Source organism: Dasypus novemcinctus, chromosome 13 (assembly GCF_030445035.2).
Source record: "Dasypus novemcinctus isolate mDasNov1 chromosome 13, mDasNov1.1.hap2, whole genome shotgun sequence".
Classification (NCBI taxonomy): Eukaryota; Metazoa; Chordata; class Mammalia; order Cingulata; family Dasypodidae; genus Dasypus; species Dasypus novemcinctus.
In genome coordinates this window covers 4192900-4213767 of record NC_080685.1, presented here as the reverse complement: position 1 = coordinate 4213767, position 20868 = coordinate 4192900, and the positions used below count along the sequence as shown (strand labels likewise).

General features: G+C 40.5%; 1 protein-coding gene and 1 long non-coding RNA gene across 2 annotated transcripts in view; one reads left to right on the top strand and one right to left on the bottom strand.

The window, feature by feature from the left end:
* Positions 1-18902, top strand: part of CATSPERE (catsper channel auxiliary subunit epsilon) — a 270064-nt gene extending 251162 nt beyond the window's left edge. Inside the window, exons 20-22 of the mRNA XM_058309404.1 lie at positions 3152-3309; positions 11712-11765; positions 18317-18902. Coding sequence (XP_058165387.1) covers positions 3152-3309; positions 11712-11765; positions 18317-18470 — 366 coding nt within the window. The 3' untranslated portion in view covers positions 18471-18902. The remainder of the gene's footprint in view (positions 1-3151; positions 3310-11711; positions 11766-18316) is intronic.
* Positions 8851-19255, bottom strand: LOC131280837 (uncharacterized). The gene is made up of 2 exons (XR_009188481.2): positions 19134-19255; positions 8851-9555 (listed from the first exon to the last, which is right to left on the bottom strand). It is a non-coding gene; the product is annotated as an uncharacterized lncRNA (long non-coding RNA).
* Positions 19256-20868: the final 1613 nt, after the last annotated feature.

Here is a 20868-nt window from a genome sequence, read left to right as displayed (position 1 = left end):
TTTGAAGTTCTTTTATGAATCTCAAAAAGAAAAGGATTATGTTTTGGGGTGTAGGGCCTTTTGATTGCACTGCCTCAGTGAAGTGTGAGCCAGTTTGGGTCTCCATCCTCTTGCTGGGTCTGATATAAATGGAGACACAGGGAGAAAGGAAGCCATCATTTGTTATCCTGCAGAAAGGCAGAGAAGCCCCCAGAAGACTGAGCGAGGAGGCCCGGAAAGCCCTCTGCCTGGTTGCTCACAGCTGAGCTCCCGGAGATGGCAGATCCTGGAGGGAAGGCAGGGACCTCAGCAGAGATCACCTGCAATCTTGCTTCACCACATGGCAATACACCAGGATCACCAGCAGCTGTCTTTGGTGAAAAAAACATCTCTGATGGTGCCTTGATTTGGACATTTCATAGCCTAGGAACTTTCACTTTTACCCTAAATAAAATTCCCATTATAAACAAAAGCCAACAGGGGAGCGGATGTGGCTCAAGCAGTTGAGCGCATGCTTCCCACATGGGAGGTTCCAGATTCATTCTTGGTGCCTCCTAAACAAACAAACAAGCAAACAAATGAAAAAACCAACTCAGGGGAGCCGAGGTGGCTCAGTGGTTGAGGGCCAGCTTCCCACCTATGAGGTCTTGGGTTCAATCCCCAGGCCCAGTATCTCAAAAAAAAAAAAAAAAAAGCCAACCCATTCCTGGTACTTTGCAACAGCAGCCCTTTGGCAAACTAAGACAGCTTAGTATTTTTCAAATGTCACTGAATAAGCATATATTTTTAGTGGCGTACCTATTAATATCTGGAGGACTGATATTTTATGAAATGAGTTTCAGAATTTCAGGACCTCTGTTTCTAGCACTATGCCGCTGAGCTTGCTGTATTAGCTACCTAGTCCTCCATCTCCCCGCTCAACTTCAAGTCTTACTCTTCAACCTCAATTTATTTGTCTGAAGCCTTGTTCTAGTTCCTCTGCCCCTGAATTTTTTCTTCAAATAATGAGCTTCTGTAATACATTTCCCAAAGTCAGCTTTGGTATTGTGTACTGCCAAATTTTAGATACTGGTCACACATATTAGACAGGAACTTCTCAGGGAGCAACACCTGCCCAGATTTGAGGTTCCAGCTTTGATTCTATGAGTCAACCTTTGTTGTAACGAACCGCTGGCCTGTTTTTCCCAGACACAGTCACGGCTTTCTCCTGCTCCCCATAAGTTTATGTTGTGGAGGTCCCACCATCCCCCAGACTATGTCTGTCTTGCTTGTGGCACAGGTCCCAAAAGGGGTAGTCATGGCAAGGTGGGTTTTACTTCCTGAGTAAATGAGAACATATCCAGTAAAGATGCTCCTGTGTGGTAGACTTAATTATATACCTCACAGAAGAAACGTTCTTAATCTCAATCCATGTTCCTGTGGGTATGAACCCATTTGTATAAAGGACACCTTGAAGTTCTATTGTCAGTGAAAGTGTGGACCCATTTGTGAATTGGACTAAACTAGGGTGGGCCTTAATCCAAATGACTGGAGGCCTTATGAAGAGAGGTGTTTGGACACAGAGGAGCCAGAAGCCAGAAGTTAGAAGAAAAACCGAAAGAGCAGACACAGGAAGAGATGGAGGACATCACCAGGTGAGCAGAGGCAGAGATGAAGCCAAGCAACCCCAGGGATCGCAGCGAGCCAGCGTCAGAACACCACCGACTACAGGGAGAGCGCACGGCCTTGCTGATGCCTTGATTGTAGACCTCTAGCCTTAAACACCAGCAGACAACAATGCCTGCCGTTTAAGCCAACTCTTTGTGTTGTGTCTGGCAAACTGTGATGCACAGCGTGCCAGAATAGATATGCACATTGTAATTTCAGTAACTACCAAGAGGAATATGAAAAAGACCGTAGACTGGAAATAGGGTTGGTCAAGACTGAAGAACTTTGGACAGCACTTTGGGTGGCAACAGCTGATAGAAATGTCTCTAGAGAAACGAGGGGTGATTACCTAGCATACTAAATGGAAATGAGCAAGTGAGGAGTGGATCAGAAATAGCACTCTCAGCAAGCTTTTGAGTGGATGGCTAGAGTTAGCCCAAGAGACCTACATATGAGAAGTCATTCAACTTAGGTCCAGAGAAAGAGATTGCAGATAGGGAAAGTGAAGCTGGCTCTCAAATATTAAAAAAATAAAAATAAAAAATAAAGTTTCAAATCAAGGTTCAACATTCATTCAGCAAATATGTGTTGCCCACCCGCTGTGTGTTACACTGGGGATAGAGCAGTAAACAGTTAGCTGTCTCCTAGAGCTTATCATCACCATCCTCTAACCATGATAACATTTTTGTCCATAGGGCTTCCCATGAGGGGATCTCTGAGACTTTTGAGTAGCTGATCCTAGGGGTCTATTGACTAGGAAGTAATTTATCAAAGAGAAATGCCTCAAGATGGGTTAGAAAAAGGAAAAATACCATGATGAATATTGATAGTACAAAGCTTCAGCATGCCCACAAAGCTTATTTCCTTCAAATGAGAAGCCTCTCAGGCAGCAGAAGTGGTAGATGAGCAGTATCTAGATAAGGTGTGGACGCAAAACCATAAATAAGGTCGGTTCAGAGATCTGCATGTTTTAATGATTTTTATATTTCATTTTTTTAGTCTTAATAAACTACCCTTTTAAAATATAAGTTCATTTCACCCTTGCTTTTAAAAAAGGGAGGGGGAGGGTTAATAAGTATTTTTTCCTAGTTTGTATCTTGGGACCCACAGAAAGACACTATATTAGTAAAAGGATAAATATAAAAGTCCTTGGGAAAGATAAAAATTCAAGGGTTTATCACCTTGACTATATTTTATGAACAAAATATTCTCTATCCCCAAATTAAGCATCCTTAAAAGGGTTTATGTTTTGGAGAAATAATATCTTTACATACTCTCAACCCCCTAATTAATTATAATTTGCAAATACAAAATATAGTCACATTTGATTCCACTAAATTTCACTTTTCAGCAGCTTTTAACTGACTATAGCCGCTACAAATGCTATAGAGCACTGAAATGGTAGACTAGAAGGGACTAGTCATTACATCTCTAAATAATTTGCCAAGAGAAGTATGAGAACATAATTCTCTTTATTAAAGTCAGACAATGACCTTACAGTTTTTTCTCTTTGTTTCCTTTTCAGAACTATAAGAACTGTTTTTCTTATGCTATTGGAAAACCAGGAGACCTAGATCAACCATATGAGATTATCAACAAATCTAATTATAACCACATAACTTGGCATATGGATCATTTTGGAATGTACGTGTTTCGTGTAAAGGTCCTGGATCCAAATTATAGGTAAATATAAATGTTTTGCTAAAATAGCTTTAACATTAGCTCCTCAAAATTAATTTTTTATTTTCTTGGTCTATTTTGAAGCTATCCAGATATCCAATTATCATTTTTATTACTTATATATTTCCTTTTTTGTTTTATAGCAATCACATTAATTAACTATTCTACGGGGACAAGAGATGAGATTTTAAGTTAAACATTAATTAATCAATTCACAATTACATTCTGAGTACTTTACTATGTTCCATTGTTGTGCTAGATGCAAATATAGCATCAGTACAATCTCAGCCTGGAGGTGCTTATAATTAAGCCAGTTAAAGGAGGAGGAGTTAGAGCTCGACATACAAACCAGGGGAGACTAAATCAGAGATATTTTTCCTAAAAGCTAATTTGCGTTATTGGTAGGCACAATAGTAATTCCGAAGTGGGGAAGAGTAATGCCAGTCAGAGTGGAAGAACACCTCCTGGCGTAAATGGAACATCAGCAGAAGTGACGAAGCCAAAGGAGTAGGACCGACAGTTCAGGTGGAAGGATTACCCTCAACAGTAAAACAGAGCTGGACATTAGCATATTGCCTGTGGTTCTCGAATCGTGAAGGAAGGCAGAAAATACCTTGCAGGAGAGAGACAAACTTAAGGCAATTCTTAATGTTTAGGTAAATTTCAACCCCTGTCACAGAGAGCCTTTTCACATGCTGACTAGGGGAATATTGTAATATTCTAGGAAAATTAGCATGAGAGTACAATAAAGAATGGTATAAAAAGAAGATAAACTTTACACACAGAAGTAAGAAGAGTAAAGTTAACAAGGCAAGCAGCCAAACATCTGGTAGCAGTAAGAATAGAAAAAAAGGAAAAAGTCTAATAAAATGTATCAGAAAATGAAACAATATATTGATCTAATGTGGCAAATAATAATGTGGTTTCATTATTAAAATAATGGCATTTTCTTTGACCAAAATGGATAATAGGTGGTTTTTCTTTGGGAAAAGTATTGAGATAAGAGTTCTGACCTTGCATTTGAGGGGACAATCAGATATCTGAGTGAAGATGTCCTATAAATAGTTAAAAATTTTTATTTGGGCCTTGAATTGGAGGAAAGAACTAGAGATAAATAGTTGAAACTATAAATATGAATATCTTCCCTACTGATTCCATGATCACACATAAGTTATCTGATTATACAGAGAGAAGGGAAGAGCATGTGGAGATACTCACCATTAGGGAATTGAGGGTGATGGGTAGAAAGACAGGGCAGAAAGCTCTTCAAATAAAATAAAAAAGGAAGAGAGAAAAAACAAAGTTAATAGTAAAATGCAGTACAACAAGATATTTAAATGTGAATTCTTTCTCTCACAGCTGGAGTAGAGGTCTCAAAGCCAATTTCTCCCATGCTGTAAATCTGATCATCAATGCAGAACTTAAAAAGAGGCATCTCAAAACTGGTCCTTCACCCATTAGCCTCCCAGCTATTTCAAAGTAGGATGAGAGTTAATAAGAAAGGCTCATAGTAAGGATTTCTTCAGAGAGAGTTATCTGAATGCTGTGCATTTCCACTTCCCTACCAACGGGGACTAGAGAACTTCCCCCCAAATAAGGGTGCTTCAGAGAACAACTCAGAGACCCTAACATGGGTTTCCTGGTTTGGGGATGGGGAAACAAGGACTATTCCTAGAAAGTTTGAAGGTGATTGGCTGCCTACAGGTACACAGGCAATAGGGAGACTAAAGAGTGATATAGCAAGAGGAAATGGGGCTCTCACCAATGGTGGGGGGTGGGAGGGATATGGGTTATTTTATAGACCCCATGGAAAGGAAATGGACTTGGGTCATCTTTAAAGGGATTCCCCACTCACCTCAAGGGTGAGGTGACCCAAAAAGAGAGAGTAAGTGTGGGAATAATCATGGGAAGCCAGGGTCTGAGAAGTGATTGATAAGTGGCCAGACAGAGTAAGCATCACCTAAAGATGAGAGTATACAAAGAACCCATTTTGTGTGCTGGATATTGGAATGCTAGCTCTTTTCCATTAAGAGAAAAAGCTAAGTTGGGGCACCCAATACACAGAGGTTCTTAACCAAGAAAATAAAGAGGAGAGGGACCAGTTCCTAATTTATTCTATGAGACCAGCATTGCCCAAGTACCAAAACCTGACAAAGACATTACAAGAAAGGAAAACTGCATACCAAAATCTCTCATGATCATAGATGCAAAAATACTTAACAATATATAGTAGCAAACTGAATCCAACAAAGAATTTAAAAATCTCACAATCAAGTGGGATTAATTCCAGACATGTAAGGCTTATACATTAAAAAATCAGTTGATGCAATCTTCACATCAACAAACTAATGAAGAAAAATCATGATCATTATCAATTGAGGCAGAAAAAAGTAGTTGACAAAATCCAACACCTATCATGATAAAAATTCTCAGCAAACTAGAATACAGGGAACCATCCTCAACCTGATAAAGAATACCTATTTTTAAAACCCTGTAACAAATATCATACTTAATAGTGAGAAATTAGATGATTTCCCCCTATATTGGGAACAAGACAGTATTCCCTCTCACCATTCCAATTCAACATCATTCTGGAAGTGCTAGCTAATGTAGTCAGACCGAAAAAAAAAAAGGGAGGGGGGGGCGGAATAAAAGGTATACAGATTGGGAAGAAAGAAATAAAACTGTCTTTGTTCACAGATGTTTTAGTTTGCTGAAGGGCAGCCAATGCCCAGTACCAGAGAAGGATTGGCTTTTATAAAGGGGATTTATTTGGGGTAAAAACTTACAGTTTCAAGGCTGCGAAAAGTCCAAATCCAGGCACCATAAGAGGCTTTCCCACCAACGTCAGCTGCCATAGGTTGAAGCAAGATGGCCACTGATCTCTGCCAAGGTTTGAGCTAAGCTGAGGGCATCCAGGCATGTAGCAGGCTCCTCTCCTCTTGAGCTGCTCTGTGGCCCAGCCTCTTTGAGCCTCTTGGGGGCTTCTGTTTTCCTGCAGTCCTCTCTCTCATATTGCAGAATCAAATAGGCCAGCTTCCTTTTCCTGTGTCTGTCTGTGGGATCAAATATGGCAGCTTCCTTTTTCTCTCTCTGTGTATCTCTGTGCCTCTATTTTTATTAGATCCAGCAAGAGGGTGGAGACTCAAGCTGGCTCACACCTCACTAACATAGTCCAGTCAAAAGCCCTAAGGTGATCTTACCAAGTAATCTAATCAAAGGGCCCACTAATGAATTTAATACATTCAAAGGATATCACACCCACAGGAATAGATTCGCTTAAAAACATAATCTCTTTCTTTTTGGAATTCATAAAATAATCTCAGACTACCACAACAGATGTCATGGCTGTCTATGTAAAAAACCCCAGAGTGACAAAAAACAAACCTGCAACAAACAAGCAATTATATCAAGGTTGCAGGATACAAGGTTAATATACAAAAATCAATTGCTTTCCTATATGCCAGCAATGAACAACTGGGATTTGAAATTTAAAAATATACCATTTAATTAGCACCAAAAAGTTAAATACCTGGACATATGTTTAACAAAACATGTACAAGATCTATATGAGAAAAAAACTACAAAATGCCAATGAAATAAATTAAAATAAATAGAGATATGGTCCATGTTCATGGATAAGAAGACAATATTGCTATAATGCTAGTTCTTCCCAACTTGATCTATAGATTCAATTCACCACCCAATCAAAATCCCAGCGAGTTATATTGCCAGACTGATTCAGGCAAAAGACCTAGAATAGCCAAAACAATACTGAAGAAGAATAAAGTCAGAGGACTGATGCTACCTGTCTTTAAGTCTTATTATAAAGCCAGATGATCAAGACAAGGTGGTATTGGCAAAAAAAAAAAGATGAACAGATTAATGGCACAGAATAAAGAGTTTAGAAGTAGATTCACACAAATACAGTCAACCAATATTTGACAAAAGACCAAAGGCAATTCCATGGAAAAAGGACAGTCTTTTCAACAAATGGTGATGGAACACTTGGACATCCACATCCAAAACAATAAGTCTGGACACAGATGTTACACCTGTCATAAAAATTTACTCAAAATTATTATAGATCTACATATAAAACATAAAACTGTAAGCTTCTAGAAGATAACATAGGAGCAAATCTAGGTGCCCGTGGGTTTTTAGATACACCACCAAAAGAATGATCCATGAAAGAAAAACTTGAGAAGTTGGACTTCACTGACAAGTAAAACATCTGCTCTAAGAAAGACACTGTTAAGAGAATGAGAAGACAAGTCATAGGGAGCAGATATAGTTTAGTGGTTGAGCACCTGCTTCCCATGTACAAGGTCCTGGGTTCAATCTCTGATATCTTCTCAAAAAAAAATTGCCATGGATTGGGAGAAAATATTTGCACAACACATATCTGAGAAAGAACTTATATCCAAACTATATAAAACTCTTACTACAAAAACAACCCTAAAATGGGTCAAAGTTATTAATAAACACCTCACCAAAGAAGACATAAAGACAATCATATGAAAAGATGTCAACATGGGAGGCCTGTCAGGAGTGGAATAAACTGACCCTGAAGCTTCCTGGACCAACCAACTCCGCTGCAGCCTCCAGATCACCTGGAAGTCACTGCCACTAATACCACCACAGCCACCATCACCATGACGCTGATGGACACTGCCTGGCAGTGGCTGCAGCGGGAGATTACATCAGGTACAACCTCCAAGAAACAGATTATCTGCGCTAACTCAAGCTGCCTGGACTTCTGTCTATATGAGGTATCCAGAAAGGTCATTTCCACCCTCCTTCAGAAAACCTACATGGCCATGTAACTTTGCCTGGTAGACTAAGGCAGCACCTCCTCCACTTCGTCCTGAGGAAAGACTGCAGCCATCATCGCCAACAGTTTCTCACTATAAACTAGTCACAGGACTCAGACAGGGTGGCCTTCTGTGTCACTTATTTTTTTGTTCCTCTTTTGCTACATAGCTCTTCTTTCTTCTGAATAGCATTTTCAAGAAAGAGCCTATCCTATTTTTTTTTTTCAAACTGTCAGTTCAGAATTAAAATTCCTACATCAGGCCTGTACAAGTTCTGGAAAAAATCTCATTAGCTAAAAATACAGATCAATCCAGATGTTCACGCAAAACAATGAGCAAACACTGAAAAATACTTCTTTCATTAAGTGAATCAGCAACTACTAAATTTCACTCAAGAAGAAATAGATAACCTGGATAGTCTTATATCTTATATCGAAGAAACTAAATTCATGGTTTAAAACCTTCCAATAAAGAAGCCCCAGGCCCAGGGGGCTTCAGTGGGAAGTTCTGTATCCACAAAATTAACATTAATTCTAGTAAACAGAATCTCAAACATCGCATAATCCTTGCTGACAAACCAGTAAATCGGTATTTCTCTCATTCTTTCCGATCATTACTTTATAAATACTATTTCCTGACTGTTAGGGGAAAACATCTAACAGATCTTAGAGCACTCCCTAGTACACAGATCTAGTTCATTATTGAATGAGATACTTAGAAAACCTGTAAGGACTTTTAAACCAAAAAGTTCCAGTTTTATTTATTCACGATGTGTGCCCCAATGTCGTGTTATCCAAGGTGAGCGTGGTTCTCTTTTCAGTCACAACTGCTCCGCCCAAGCCAGGCCGTCCCCACAGAGCAGGGTCATTTACTACTACTTATCATTTTTCTATATAGTCCATTTACATTTAATTCCTAGGTACCTGCACATTTTACAAACCACGGTAAGATTAAGTTTTTTAAAAGTCATGTCGTGGGGCGGAGAAGGAGGGGGAATGGAGAGCTACTGCGTGATGGGTTCAGCATTCCTATTTGGCGTGGTGGGACAGTGGGGGGAGGTCAGCACGACATCATGATTACGATTATGCTGGCAAGTGGTCAAGATGCGAAGTTCACATTTCTCTGTATGTTTCCACAATTCAAAAGAGAGAAAGATTGGAGAGACAATAAAAAGTAAAGGCAATACATGGAAGTGGATGTGCTTCCATCTACCATGTGGAGGACCCTGGTTCAATCCCGAGCCTCCTGGTAAAGGTGTGCCAGTGCAGCGAGCCAGCCCAATGCGGCGAGCGACACAGGAGGAGGACGACACAACAAAAGAGAGACGCAGGGGAGTCAAGGCGAGACGCAGCAGAAACCAGGAACTGAGGTGGCACAAGTGACGGGGAACCTCTCTCCCACATCAGAAGTCCCCAGGATCGAATCCCGGTGAATCCTAGAGGAGAAAGACGAGAAGACAAAAAGAAGCAGTTTTACTGTGTGAAACTTTATAACAATTGTGAAAACAATTCAATTTGGTTTATGCATAGTATAATATTTCTCCAGGTATCATCTAAAATTCCCCACAGACAAGGCTTTCGTCCTCATTAGGTGTTGGCTTCAGCCAAACCATCTGGGACTGTTCTATTAAATTACTGCCTGAATTTTACCTCCAGTTACCTCCAGTTTCTAGAACATATTCTCTACTAATGTTATTGGAACAAATTTCTACTTCATACAAATGTTTTTTTGCAACAGCAATTAAAGTTTTTTTTTCTCCCACCAAAAAACAAAAGCGACACACAGCAAATGGACACAGACAGCAAAAACAGCAGGGTGTGGGCGAGGGGGAGAAAAAAAATTAAGGCAATACGGGATCCCAGGGTAGATCTAATAATGCAGGAGAAAATACCCAAAGGACATTATTGGGACAGATGAAAAAATTGGAGTATAGACTGCAAGCTTTGTACCAATTAAATTCCTTGAACTTGATAACTGTCCTTAAGGTGATTATGTAAGTGAATATCCTTGTTCTTAGGAGGAAATGTACGTGGAAACACTAATTGTTCAAGGTGCACAAGGTATACAGCCTATTCTCAAATGTTCAGAAAATAGATCAATAGACAGACAGATGGGTAGACAGAATGATACAGCAAATGTAGCAAAATGTTAAAAGTTGGTGGATCTGAGTAGGGGGGTATGATGGCATGCTCTGTATAGGGTTTGTATTCTTTTTGCAGCTATCCTGTAAGTTTGAAATTATTTCAAACTAAAGAATTTTAAAAAAAAACTTTCTAATGCAAAGAGGATAAGACCCAATTCCTAAGCCTGTCACTAAGGCGCTCTGCAGTGCACACACACAAACACATTACCCCCCTGGTTTCCTCTACGCATGATGCCTCCTCATCCTCCCTGGAACCTGACAAGTTCACTGTTTCCAAGCCTTTGCTCATCTCTTCCTATGGCTGGAATGGCCTAGTCCCCTTCATCTGTGCCTAAACACCACACATTCTGTAGGGCCTACCATAAGCCTTTTGGGGTAGCCTCAGGCTTTGATAATTACTTTGCTATAAAAATTCCTCTCTAAGTGTCTACACCAGTCTTTATAATGGAGTATCCTGTACTGTTGTTTGTAAGTCGTATTTCCATCTTGATTCCACAAATTCGTAGAATGGTGGGAGATTAGTCTTTTATTTGAATCCTGACCTTGCCACACTGGCTATGTAGTCTTAAACAAATTGCTCAGGCTCTTTGAGCCTATTTATTTGTAAACAGGTTGATAATACCTATCTTATAGGATCATTATGAGGGTAAATGAAGTACCTGGGTAAAAATCCCAAGCTTTGCTGGGCACAGCAAATAAAAGTAAGGTCCTCTCTCCTCTCTTCCACCACATAAAGGCAGGCAAAAGCGTATCATAAATGGGTTTTGTTTTTTTTTTAATTCTATCCTGCTTTATTCTAGGCACTATGCCAAAGTATGAGAGATGCTCAGTAAACTTTAGAAACACAGTTCCATATAGCAAGAGTTCCTAACACTCTGCAGCTTACTGAGGGTGTCATCTACATCAGGTGAACATCCTGGGCTCTAGGGTCAGATAAACTTAAATTCAAATCCAGCTTCTGCTTACAACTGTGAAAACTTGTGCAAGTTGCTTAACCTATTTGAGCCTGTTTCCTCATCTGAAAGTAAGCGTTAACTAAGACGATGGGTGCAAAGCATTTTTAGCACACCAGTTCAATAAATATTAATGGTCAATGACTATTAACTGTTATTATTTCTATCAATATTTTTTGCTGTTAACTCTTAATGTCATCGCTGCTGTTGCCTCAGGAACCACTCTCGAAATAGTGTAGAGCTGTTAGGAGGACAACGAGGGTGCACTGATAAGCTATGAGGGACCTCGTGGCAGCCTGAATTGAACATAGGCAAAAACCATCCCAGCTGTAACAGAAATGTATATATTCTGTCCTTCCCCATGAAAATGACTTCTTAAGCAACATTAGCCTTTTATTACATACGATTTGATTACTACCATAGAGATATAGAGGAAGGTTTTTAAAATATATATATATTGTACTTAATCTTTAATATTATTTTTCTAATTTGCAGTTTCTGTAACCTAACAGCTATATTTTCAGTAGAGATCTTTGGATTGATTCCCAGGTAATGACCAGTGCCTAATTGGGCTCTAATCAGAGAAGTTCTAAAAGATATGGTAGAAGCAAAAAGGAAAACCACCTCTCCTTCATGTCTCCCAAAAACTCCACCTATGTAACTTCAGGGCACCCGCCTCGAGTCTTGGTATACAAAACAGTAGATGGAGTATAATGGAAATGAAGGCTGAAAACAAAAACTCACCTGAAGTTCATTGCAAAGTCAGTGGCTGTTACAAGTTTGTGATTTTTTTTTTTGGTCACCTGTGAATTCCGTCTTCCCGAATGACAGAAACTTGCTATTTTCTTGGAGCCCTAATTGTTCTGCTCCATGAGTGACATCCTAAAAACTGTGTGTGTCAATTATACCAGGGACAGAGTGGGAAGAAATTCCTGAGAATTCCTGCAGCCAGGGGCCCCTCCTCCCCCCTCCTCCTCAAAAGCCAGGGTCTCCTTGGCCACGTGGCTCTCGACCCCACCTGGAGGACGGCAGAGTGCAGCAGTGCGGGACACACAGGAGTCACAGCTGCACCTCATCCTCTAGCCCTCAGCTGCTCTTGACCACTGGCCATCATGCTGATGTGTCCAGGAAACAGGTAGTAAAGGCATTTCCCTCTATTCAGCTCTAGTTTCCCTGGAGAACAGAGTTTTTAAAAAAATTTTAATACTAAAATTAAATACTCAACTTTATCCTGCTTTGCCCTGGGCCTACTGTTTCTTTTGTAAAATGTTAATGTGGAAGACAATTACATTACTCATAGCCCTGCTTTAAATATTACTGACCCCTTGATTTTGTTGTGCTTATGGAAGATCAACAGTCTGAGTAAACTGCAAATGATGTAAGGCAAGAATTGTTTCTGAGTAACTTTGGGAAACATACACAGCCTTTTGCAGCAATGTCTCTTCTTAGGTAGTGATGTTTGATTTAGGGGAATATTAAAAGGAGTGTGTCCACCAAGTATCCACCAGCAGAAGAGGGAATCAAAGGAGTTAGGGAGGAGAGGAGAAAAGAATACGTAACGTAGGCGGGCACCCCCCCTCCCAGCAGTGGCTTCCTGCCGTAGTGCAGTGTGGGTGCAGCCCTGGGAACAGGCAGCAGGTTACGATTGTGTTTTTTTGTTTGTTTGTTTTTAAAGATTTATTTATTTATTTCTCCCTTCCCCCCACCAGTTGTCTGTTCTCTGTGTCTGTTTGCTGCATCTTCTTTGTCCGCTTCTGTTGTTGTCAGCAGCACGGGAATCTATGTTTTTTTTTGTTGCGTCATCTTGTTGTGTCAGCTCTCCGTGTGTGCGGCGCCTTCACTGACGATGACCTGGGCCCTGGGTCCCTCACCTGCACTGCAGACCTGGGCCCTGCCACAGGTTTCTTCTCCGCATGAGCCCCACCACCCTGTCCTGCCTCATGGCTTCTCCTCATCTTGGTGACTTCCCCCTCGGCTGCACTCTGGTCACTTGCTACCATGGCCACACCTTGGATGCTGCTGTTCCTCACAGCTTCTCTGCATCCGGAAGCTTCAATTCAAGCATCGCATTCTAGACCACAGCCTCCTGTCGTTCCACCTCGTTAATTCAACTACACCTGCTACAACCGTCTTCCTTTCATGCGGACCTCCACCTCTTCTTTCAATCCATCAACCCACTCCTCTTTGTACTTCCTGTTTCCATACTTTGAAAGCCTGTTATTTAAATACCACTCTTACCAGTATTCCCTCTCCCCCTGAGGTTTCATCCCCCTTCGGGCAAGTCCCCCACTAGCTACTATTTCTATTTCTCCTATACCTGAGCAGCCCAGTACCGGTACAGAATGTTACGTGATAGGGCAAACTGAGCATTAAGTGGAAATAAGGCTCTATCACTGCCTGGGGCGCTTACTATCTCCCTAATCAAGCAGTGCCTCCAACTTCTATAGCAACTATTTCAGACCTTATCTAATTAGCCTCCTTCTCTGAACCCCTTTCTTTAACAATCATCAGAGGAGCCTGTTTCTCCTTTTACAGAGGATATAGATGGCTCTACTCCCTGTACTGCTGATTCCAAACGTATAAACCAACTATCATCTATGCCCATCCTCTCCTCCTTCCATCCTGTTATATAAAGGAATTATTATTCTTCCTCTTTAAATAAAGCTCTTCCACCTGTGTTAGAATCGTTCCTTCCCATTTTCTAAGGAAACTTACAAATCAGTTTTTCCTTTTCTCTTCTGTATAGTAAACTTATCCTCTCACCCAATCTTTCCAATAGGCTTTTAATCACTTCACGTTTCTCATTAAAAACAAATGCACAACCCCACATCCCCCTTACTGCCACTCTGTCTCCTTCCTCCTTTGCAGTACAGAACTTCTCAAAAGGTTTGTCTATACTCAGTCTCCAATTTCCTATATTCCACCCCTTTCCCCAGCCTGTCTTATCACTCCACCAATTAGTTCTCATTAGAATGGCTTTGGCCTACACTAAATCTGACACGTTTTCAGTTCTCATTTTATTTGATCTTTCAGCAGGGTTGACACTTCCTTCGGTTGCCATATCACTCTGTGGGTATTCCTAAATTTTATAGCCACTCTCTCAACTAAAGACGGCCTCACCTTCCTTTCTTAGCTGTCAGGTGTTGGCTTCCTTCCAGCCTCAGTCCTGATCTTCTGACCTGCTCACTCTGGCATGCTCATCTGCATCCATGACTTCAACTGGCATCTATATACAAATGATTCTCAAAATCATCTCTCTAGCCCAGTCTTTTCCTATAAGCAACAAAATCTGCCCTCTTAATCTCTTCTCTTGGATGTCTCTGGTCAAAATGGACATGTCCAAAACTCATGGTCTTCCACCCACCACCCCTTCCCCAACATCTGCCCCCGCTAAACCTACAGCCATATTGCACGGCTCCAAGAGAATTCCCCCCATAGACAATGTGAACAGTGTCCTCTGCAGCTGGACAACATGACAATCCTGTTTTCTAATGTTCCCTCTCCCAGGAAATAGTTTATATAACCACAGAAGTAAAAAACCTAGGAGTCATCCTCATTCCTTGCTGTCTCTCTTACTCAGCACACCCAAACCATCATTGGCTCCTCTTCCTTTTATCTCCTAAGCAGCTCTTAAATGGGTCCACTTCCTACTAACTGCATCATCACCACCACCCTAATCTAAGCTACCATTATTTATGTCTGAACTATTGCAATAGTCTCCTTATTGGTCTCCCTCAACCACTCCTGTCCCCTTCTAGTTCATTCTCATTACTGGAGCCTGAGTTAATCTTTTCAAAATGCTAATTTTATCATTAAGTTTCTTTCTTTGAAATGAAAACTCTTTGACATGGCGAATATGATCTAGCCCCTAACTACTTCTCCAACTACATCAAGCATCTGTCTCCCTCATTCCCTTAGCTCCAGACCCATCAACCATATTTGAATCCCTAGCTTCTCCATACTCTGCCCTAAACAAGGAGCTTTGCACATGCTATTTTCTCTTTCTGGAATCTTTTCCCTTCTTTACCTACTTAACTTTACCAGCTTAATTCCTATTTATTCTTAAGATCTCAGAATAGTTATCTTTTCCCTCTGGAAGCATTTCCTGACCTCCTTCACTGGGTTAAATCCTGCTATAAAAAGCTTTTGTTACATTATATACATCTCCTTCTTCACTCTCATCCCAATTACAATCTCATATTTATTTTTCTTATTAACTCATGCTTATGTCCCCACTAAAATGTAAGCTTCTTACGGATGGGAACCATTTCTATTTTTGCTCATCATTGTATTCCCAGCACCTAGCATAGTGCCTGGCATGTATCAGATACTTTGTTAACTTAATTAGCTTCCAAGAAGGAAACCATTCGCTGGAGCTAGATTAAGCATGTAGCCAAAGGAGGAAGATCAGCATAAGGGGACCAGGGATTCCCTTGTGCTCAGTATTACAGAAATACTGAACAAAAATAATTGTGGTTGTAAAGGGAATCAAAAATTAAAGTCAGATACCAAGACACCAAAGAGAAAACAGCACAGTGCCCAATGTAAGAAGGAAATGCTCCCTAATGGCAGGCTCCCATGCAGTCCTAGGTGAGGTGCACATATCAGGCACGCAGTTGGGAGTAGCATCTAATAAGGGATGTGTGTGAGTGTATGCAATGATCTTGTATTCAGAGAACCCCAAAAGTCTAGAAGTTTGGTACCAGGAAAATTGGGACTATCTGGCATGGTGTTCCCTCAAATTTCTCTCTGTCCCCAACTCCCAAGCAACCCACAAGCTTTGTACATCCATATCCAACTACATGTTTCTCACTTAACCTCTCCTTGTTTTACTCCTTTCTTTTCTATATCCTTCCATTTCCTTCCTGGATATTCTTTCCCTTTTCTCTTGACCCTTCAACCTTATCCTATTCACTCCAGCCTTATACTCAGCCAGAATATCTACCCAGTTCCTCCCATACTGCCAAACACTGACTTGGCCCTATATATCTTTCTAGCTATCATTCCCTCATTTTTTCCAAACCTCTTAAAGGAGCATAGATTTATTGTGTTATCAGAATGCTCTGGGTTCTGGGCTTTTAGATTCTTGGCTTATGTAGTATAAAAGGATTTAAGGACATGCCATGGGGTAGGCAAGGGAGTAAAGAACTTATTAAGAAGCAAGTGTAGGGTGCACAGTCCTAGACGTGGAAGCAGGTGTGCTGCAGAGTGAGACATTCACCAGGCCCCAGGTCGGGCCTTTTTAAAGTCTTTCCTCCTCCCCCTTCATAATGCTGGGGAGGGGCCCCGCTGTTTGCTGTTCTGATTGGTTGCCCCACCTGTTAGCTCTCAGGGGGCCAATGGTGAGGCCTTTTGTTTGAAGGTACCCAGGGCTTCCCCTTGACCCAGGAAAGAGTTCCAAATGCGATCTTGTGGCCAGGGTCTCGCGGGATCTTTCCAGCATCCTTCCCCTCAGGAGGTTCCCAGGTATGGTCTCACAGCCATGCGGTCTGCCGGCCATGTGGTCTGACAGGGCTTCAGCTGTGACCCAAGTCTTCCCTTTCCCTATAATAACCTGCCTCAACTGGATTCACTTTCTCATTGATCATTTACCCTTTAAGGCACTGCCATCTAGAGTACACAATTTCTCTGTCAATAAAATTGCTCTCATAATGACACCCTAAATGGCAAATCCAAGGGTCATTGTTTCCATACTCATTGCCTTAATATTTCTCCACTATATGTGACACTCTTGATCACATCCTCATACAACCTTGTCCCTCAGGGCACCCTGCTCCACTCGTTCCCTTCAGCTCTTTCTGGCCACTCCTTCTGGGTCTCCTCCAGGAGTACTATTTTATTAGATAGTCAGTGTTCCTCAGAGTTTGGGCTTCACCTTTCTCCTAGACTTTCTATGCTCTTCCTCAGCCCTTTCATCCTGCTTTACTGTCTGAATTACTACCTGCCTGTATCACTTCTTAGCCTAGGGTCTAAAGGCAGGGATCTGTGAATCCACAGAAAGTCTGTATAAAGTAAGTGTGTACGTGCATTATGAGCAATTCCCTGGGAATAGGGCCAGAATCTTTTATCATTCTCAGGAGTATTTATGCCTGTAAAAATGGTAAGAACAACCAATTTACATATTAATGACTTCCAGTTCCATCACTCCAAATCAGATTACTCTCCTCCAGGTCCCCACATTCAACTCTTCTGGGCCCCTCCACCTGGTTGACCCTCAGGAAACTGAAAGTCAATACATCCCAAAATAAACCAACCATAGCCACACACCCTCAAAAAGGTGCTCTTTTCTCTGAATTTCCTACATCAGTGAATGGTGACACCATCTTCATAGTCACCTAATCCCTAAATTTGGGAGATATCCTTTATTCCTTCATACTTCTCAAACTCTATCCCTTAACAATTCCTAAGACAGAGTCAGTCTAGCTTCTGCATATATCTTAGATCTATCTACTTCTCCCCATTTCTTCAGCCTCTTAGTTAAGACCCTTATCAATGGTTTACCTTGATTATTATAAAAACCTCCTGTTTTTTCCTGCCTCCACACTCAAGCTCCCACTACAATCAGAATCATCTTTCTCAAATATCATGCTTCTATCACATTTCTGCATCTCCCCTTTGCCCTTAGGCTCTCTAGCCTGCTGTGTCTTTCCCTGCCTAACTTTCACTCCTTATCCCTAACCACTCCACCTGGCACCCAAGCTCTAGTCATATTGACAGAGTATCAGTTCCGTTATTTCTAGGAGTAACCTTTGGGTCTTCTCATGCTTTCATGCCTTTGCATATGCATCTTCCTTTTCCTGAAAAAACTTTCAAACCTTAGTCTCTTCCCCCACTCAGCTTTCCTTACTCAATACAAGGGTCACCTTCTCTGGAATATCTTCCTTGATATCCAGCTCCCACAGAGCATTATGCCTTCCCTTGTCATCATCTTTATGGCACTATCTTTCTCCCTGATGAGCTTAAACACCTAAAAGTAAACACCCTGAGGGTAGACATTAGGTCTTATCATTTGTTTCCTGCTAATAGATAGAAGCTATTTAAAACTTAACAACCAAAGTATGAACCATGACTTCTAATGACTTTTTTTTTTCTTATTTCAGACCAAATGCCTATCTGGTAGCTTCTTTCCTCTTTCTCCTGATGCTAATGTTCTTCAGTATTCTAGTTTTGAGTTACTTCCGGTATATGAAGATTTACAGACTATGTATGTATGAACCACTTTACAGACTGGATAGAAAACAAAAGAAATATTAAGAAGTCCTAAAGGCTTTTTTTAAATGAATATATGTATCAAGAGAGTGTGTTTATATACTTATATTGAGAGCATGTTTGACCAAGAAATATTAACCATAAACTCATAGTATCATCAAATTCAAGTTCTGAAAATTGTTCTTAAATTATCCTAAAACAGAAATATTTTCATATATGTTGTGTTAGAAAATTAATTCTTAATGTGTTTGCATTCATCTTAAAGGTTCTTAAATATTCTCTTTTATGACATCATTTAAGGAACTAAATCTGGCAATTGCAATCATTTATTTGTAAGAGTGAAAGTAAATTTTTGAAAATGTATAAATGTGTCAAATATTACGATTTTGCATGAAGCTTTTCATATAAAATTAGATATAGATATAGTTAATTTATGTATAAAAGACAATAAAAGTTCATGGATTTATTGATCTGTAATTTAGTCCAACAAACTCAGAAGACATACAAAATTTAAAATTTACTATATGGAAAATGGCAACTGATGCCATTTTGATACTCAAAAAAAATTTCTTAATTTGTTCAAATGGTAGCACAGCTTTCTAAATTAGTGTTTCTATCAGTCAGGGTTCAAACAGAAAAGCAGAGCCAGTAGGAGATATATTTATATATAAAGAGATAAAGAGATGTTTTCACAAAGCATCAACTTACACAGTTGTGGGGACAGAAATCCACAGGGCAGGACTCCCGACAGGAAGCTCTGGAGTAGGGAGGAACTCCGCTGGCACAAGCTGAAGCCACAGGCCACAGTCGAATGACTTCTTTTACCAACATCAGGAACAAGGCAGGGATACCTGCCATTTATCATTGTTTTGAAGTTCTGACATTGCAAGAAGAAACCAAAATAAAATAACCAGTGTAAATACTGGGCAAAAGATATGAAAGCCTCTCTTTAATAAGATTATATGCCTAGAAACCCCAAAATTCGTAACAAGAGTACTAGAATTAAAGAGAATTTAATTGCTGAAGACAAATATTTAAAACTCATTACCAGGGTGTGAATGTGGCTCAAGCAATTGGACACCTCCCTTTCATATGGGAGGTCCCGGTTTCCATTCCTGGTGCTTCCTAAAAAAAAGACAAGCAGACACAGAGAGCACACAACGAAACAGCCAGCCAGCCCAAACAGCGGGTGGGAATAAATAATAAATCTTTAAAAAAAAACTCATTACCTTTTCTCTATGCTAGCTAAAACCAATTATCAATAGAAATAATAAGAAATAACCTATTCATTATAATAACAAATAATGTAGAATTAAATTTAACATGAAACATGTATAACTTATGAGAAGGAAACTTTAAAATCTTTACTGAAGATTAAATAAGATCTGAAACATGACAGAAAATAAAACAAAAAAAGACAAACTCCCCAACAGAAAATAAGCAAAGAATATGGTCAATCCAATTTTTTTACGTTTACTATGTGCCAGAAACTGTTCTAATAATGAATCTAATCCCCTTCAACAAGCCTATGGGTGGGAATACTGTTCCATTATAGAGAGGAAGAAACTGGCACAGAGAGAGGAGATAATTTGAATCCCAGGAGACTCGAGGCTCCTGCATCAGCCTGGCTTGAGGACTCCACAAGGCTTCTGGAAACCTTCCTTAAGTTGACAGCAATCTAGGACACTTTCGTCCAACCTTCTCTCTCCTCTCTCTCTTGGGGTCAGACTTACATCTGTTTCATGAGTCCCCCAACTTTACAAAGCTCCCTATTTTCTTTCACACAAGTACTTCCAGTAATCTCCTTGCATGTTCACAGTGGTTGCCATTCATCCAGTGGTCATTTCCCCAGTCCACAAGTGCATAATTGGAGTTGACGTACCTGGCAGTTGGAGTAAATCCCGTACTGGGTTGCTGATCTATGGATTAGGATTTATGCTGGGGAAGTCCAAATGGAAACCTCTCAAACTGCCTCCTACACCCCTACCTGGGCCAAGCTAGAAAAGCAAAAGCAAAATCATTTCTTGGAGGCTGGCAGAGATTAGTGCCACCAATAAAAATCTAAAAGATCCAAGGCTGGTTGGTGGTCCCAGTCATATCTTTGTCTAATTGCCAGTCTAGCCCCTGCAGAAATGGCTGGATCCTAGAGAATGACTGTAGACTCCCACAGATGTAACCAAATCATAGTGCCAATTGCAGCTGGTGTGCCAGGCATGGTATCACCAATAGGGCAAATTTATAAAGACTTGGGTAGATGGTATGCAACTATTGATTTAGCAAATGTAGTTGTTTCCATTCCAAAGAGAAAAGAAGATCAGAAACAGTTCATATTCACATGAACAGTTTTGCTTCAGGGCGATGGTAACTCTCCCGCCTTCTATCAAAATATAGTCCAGAGAAGTCTGGACCACCTCGACATCCCACACATTACACCAGTTCATTT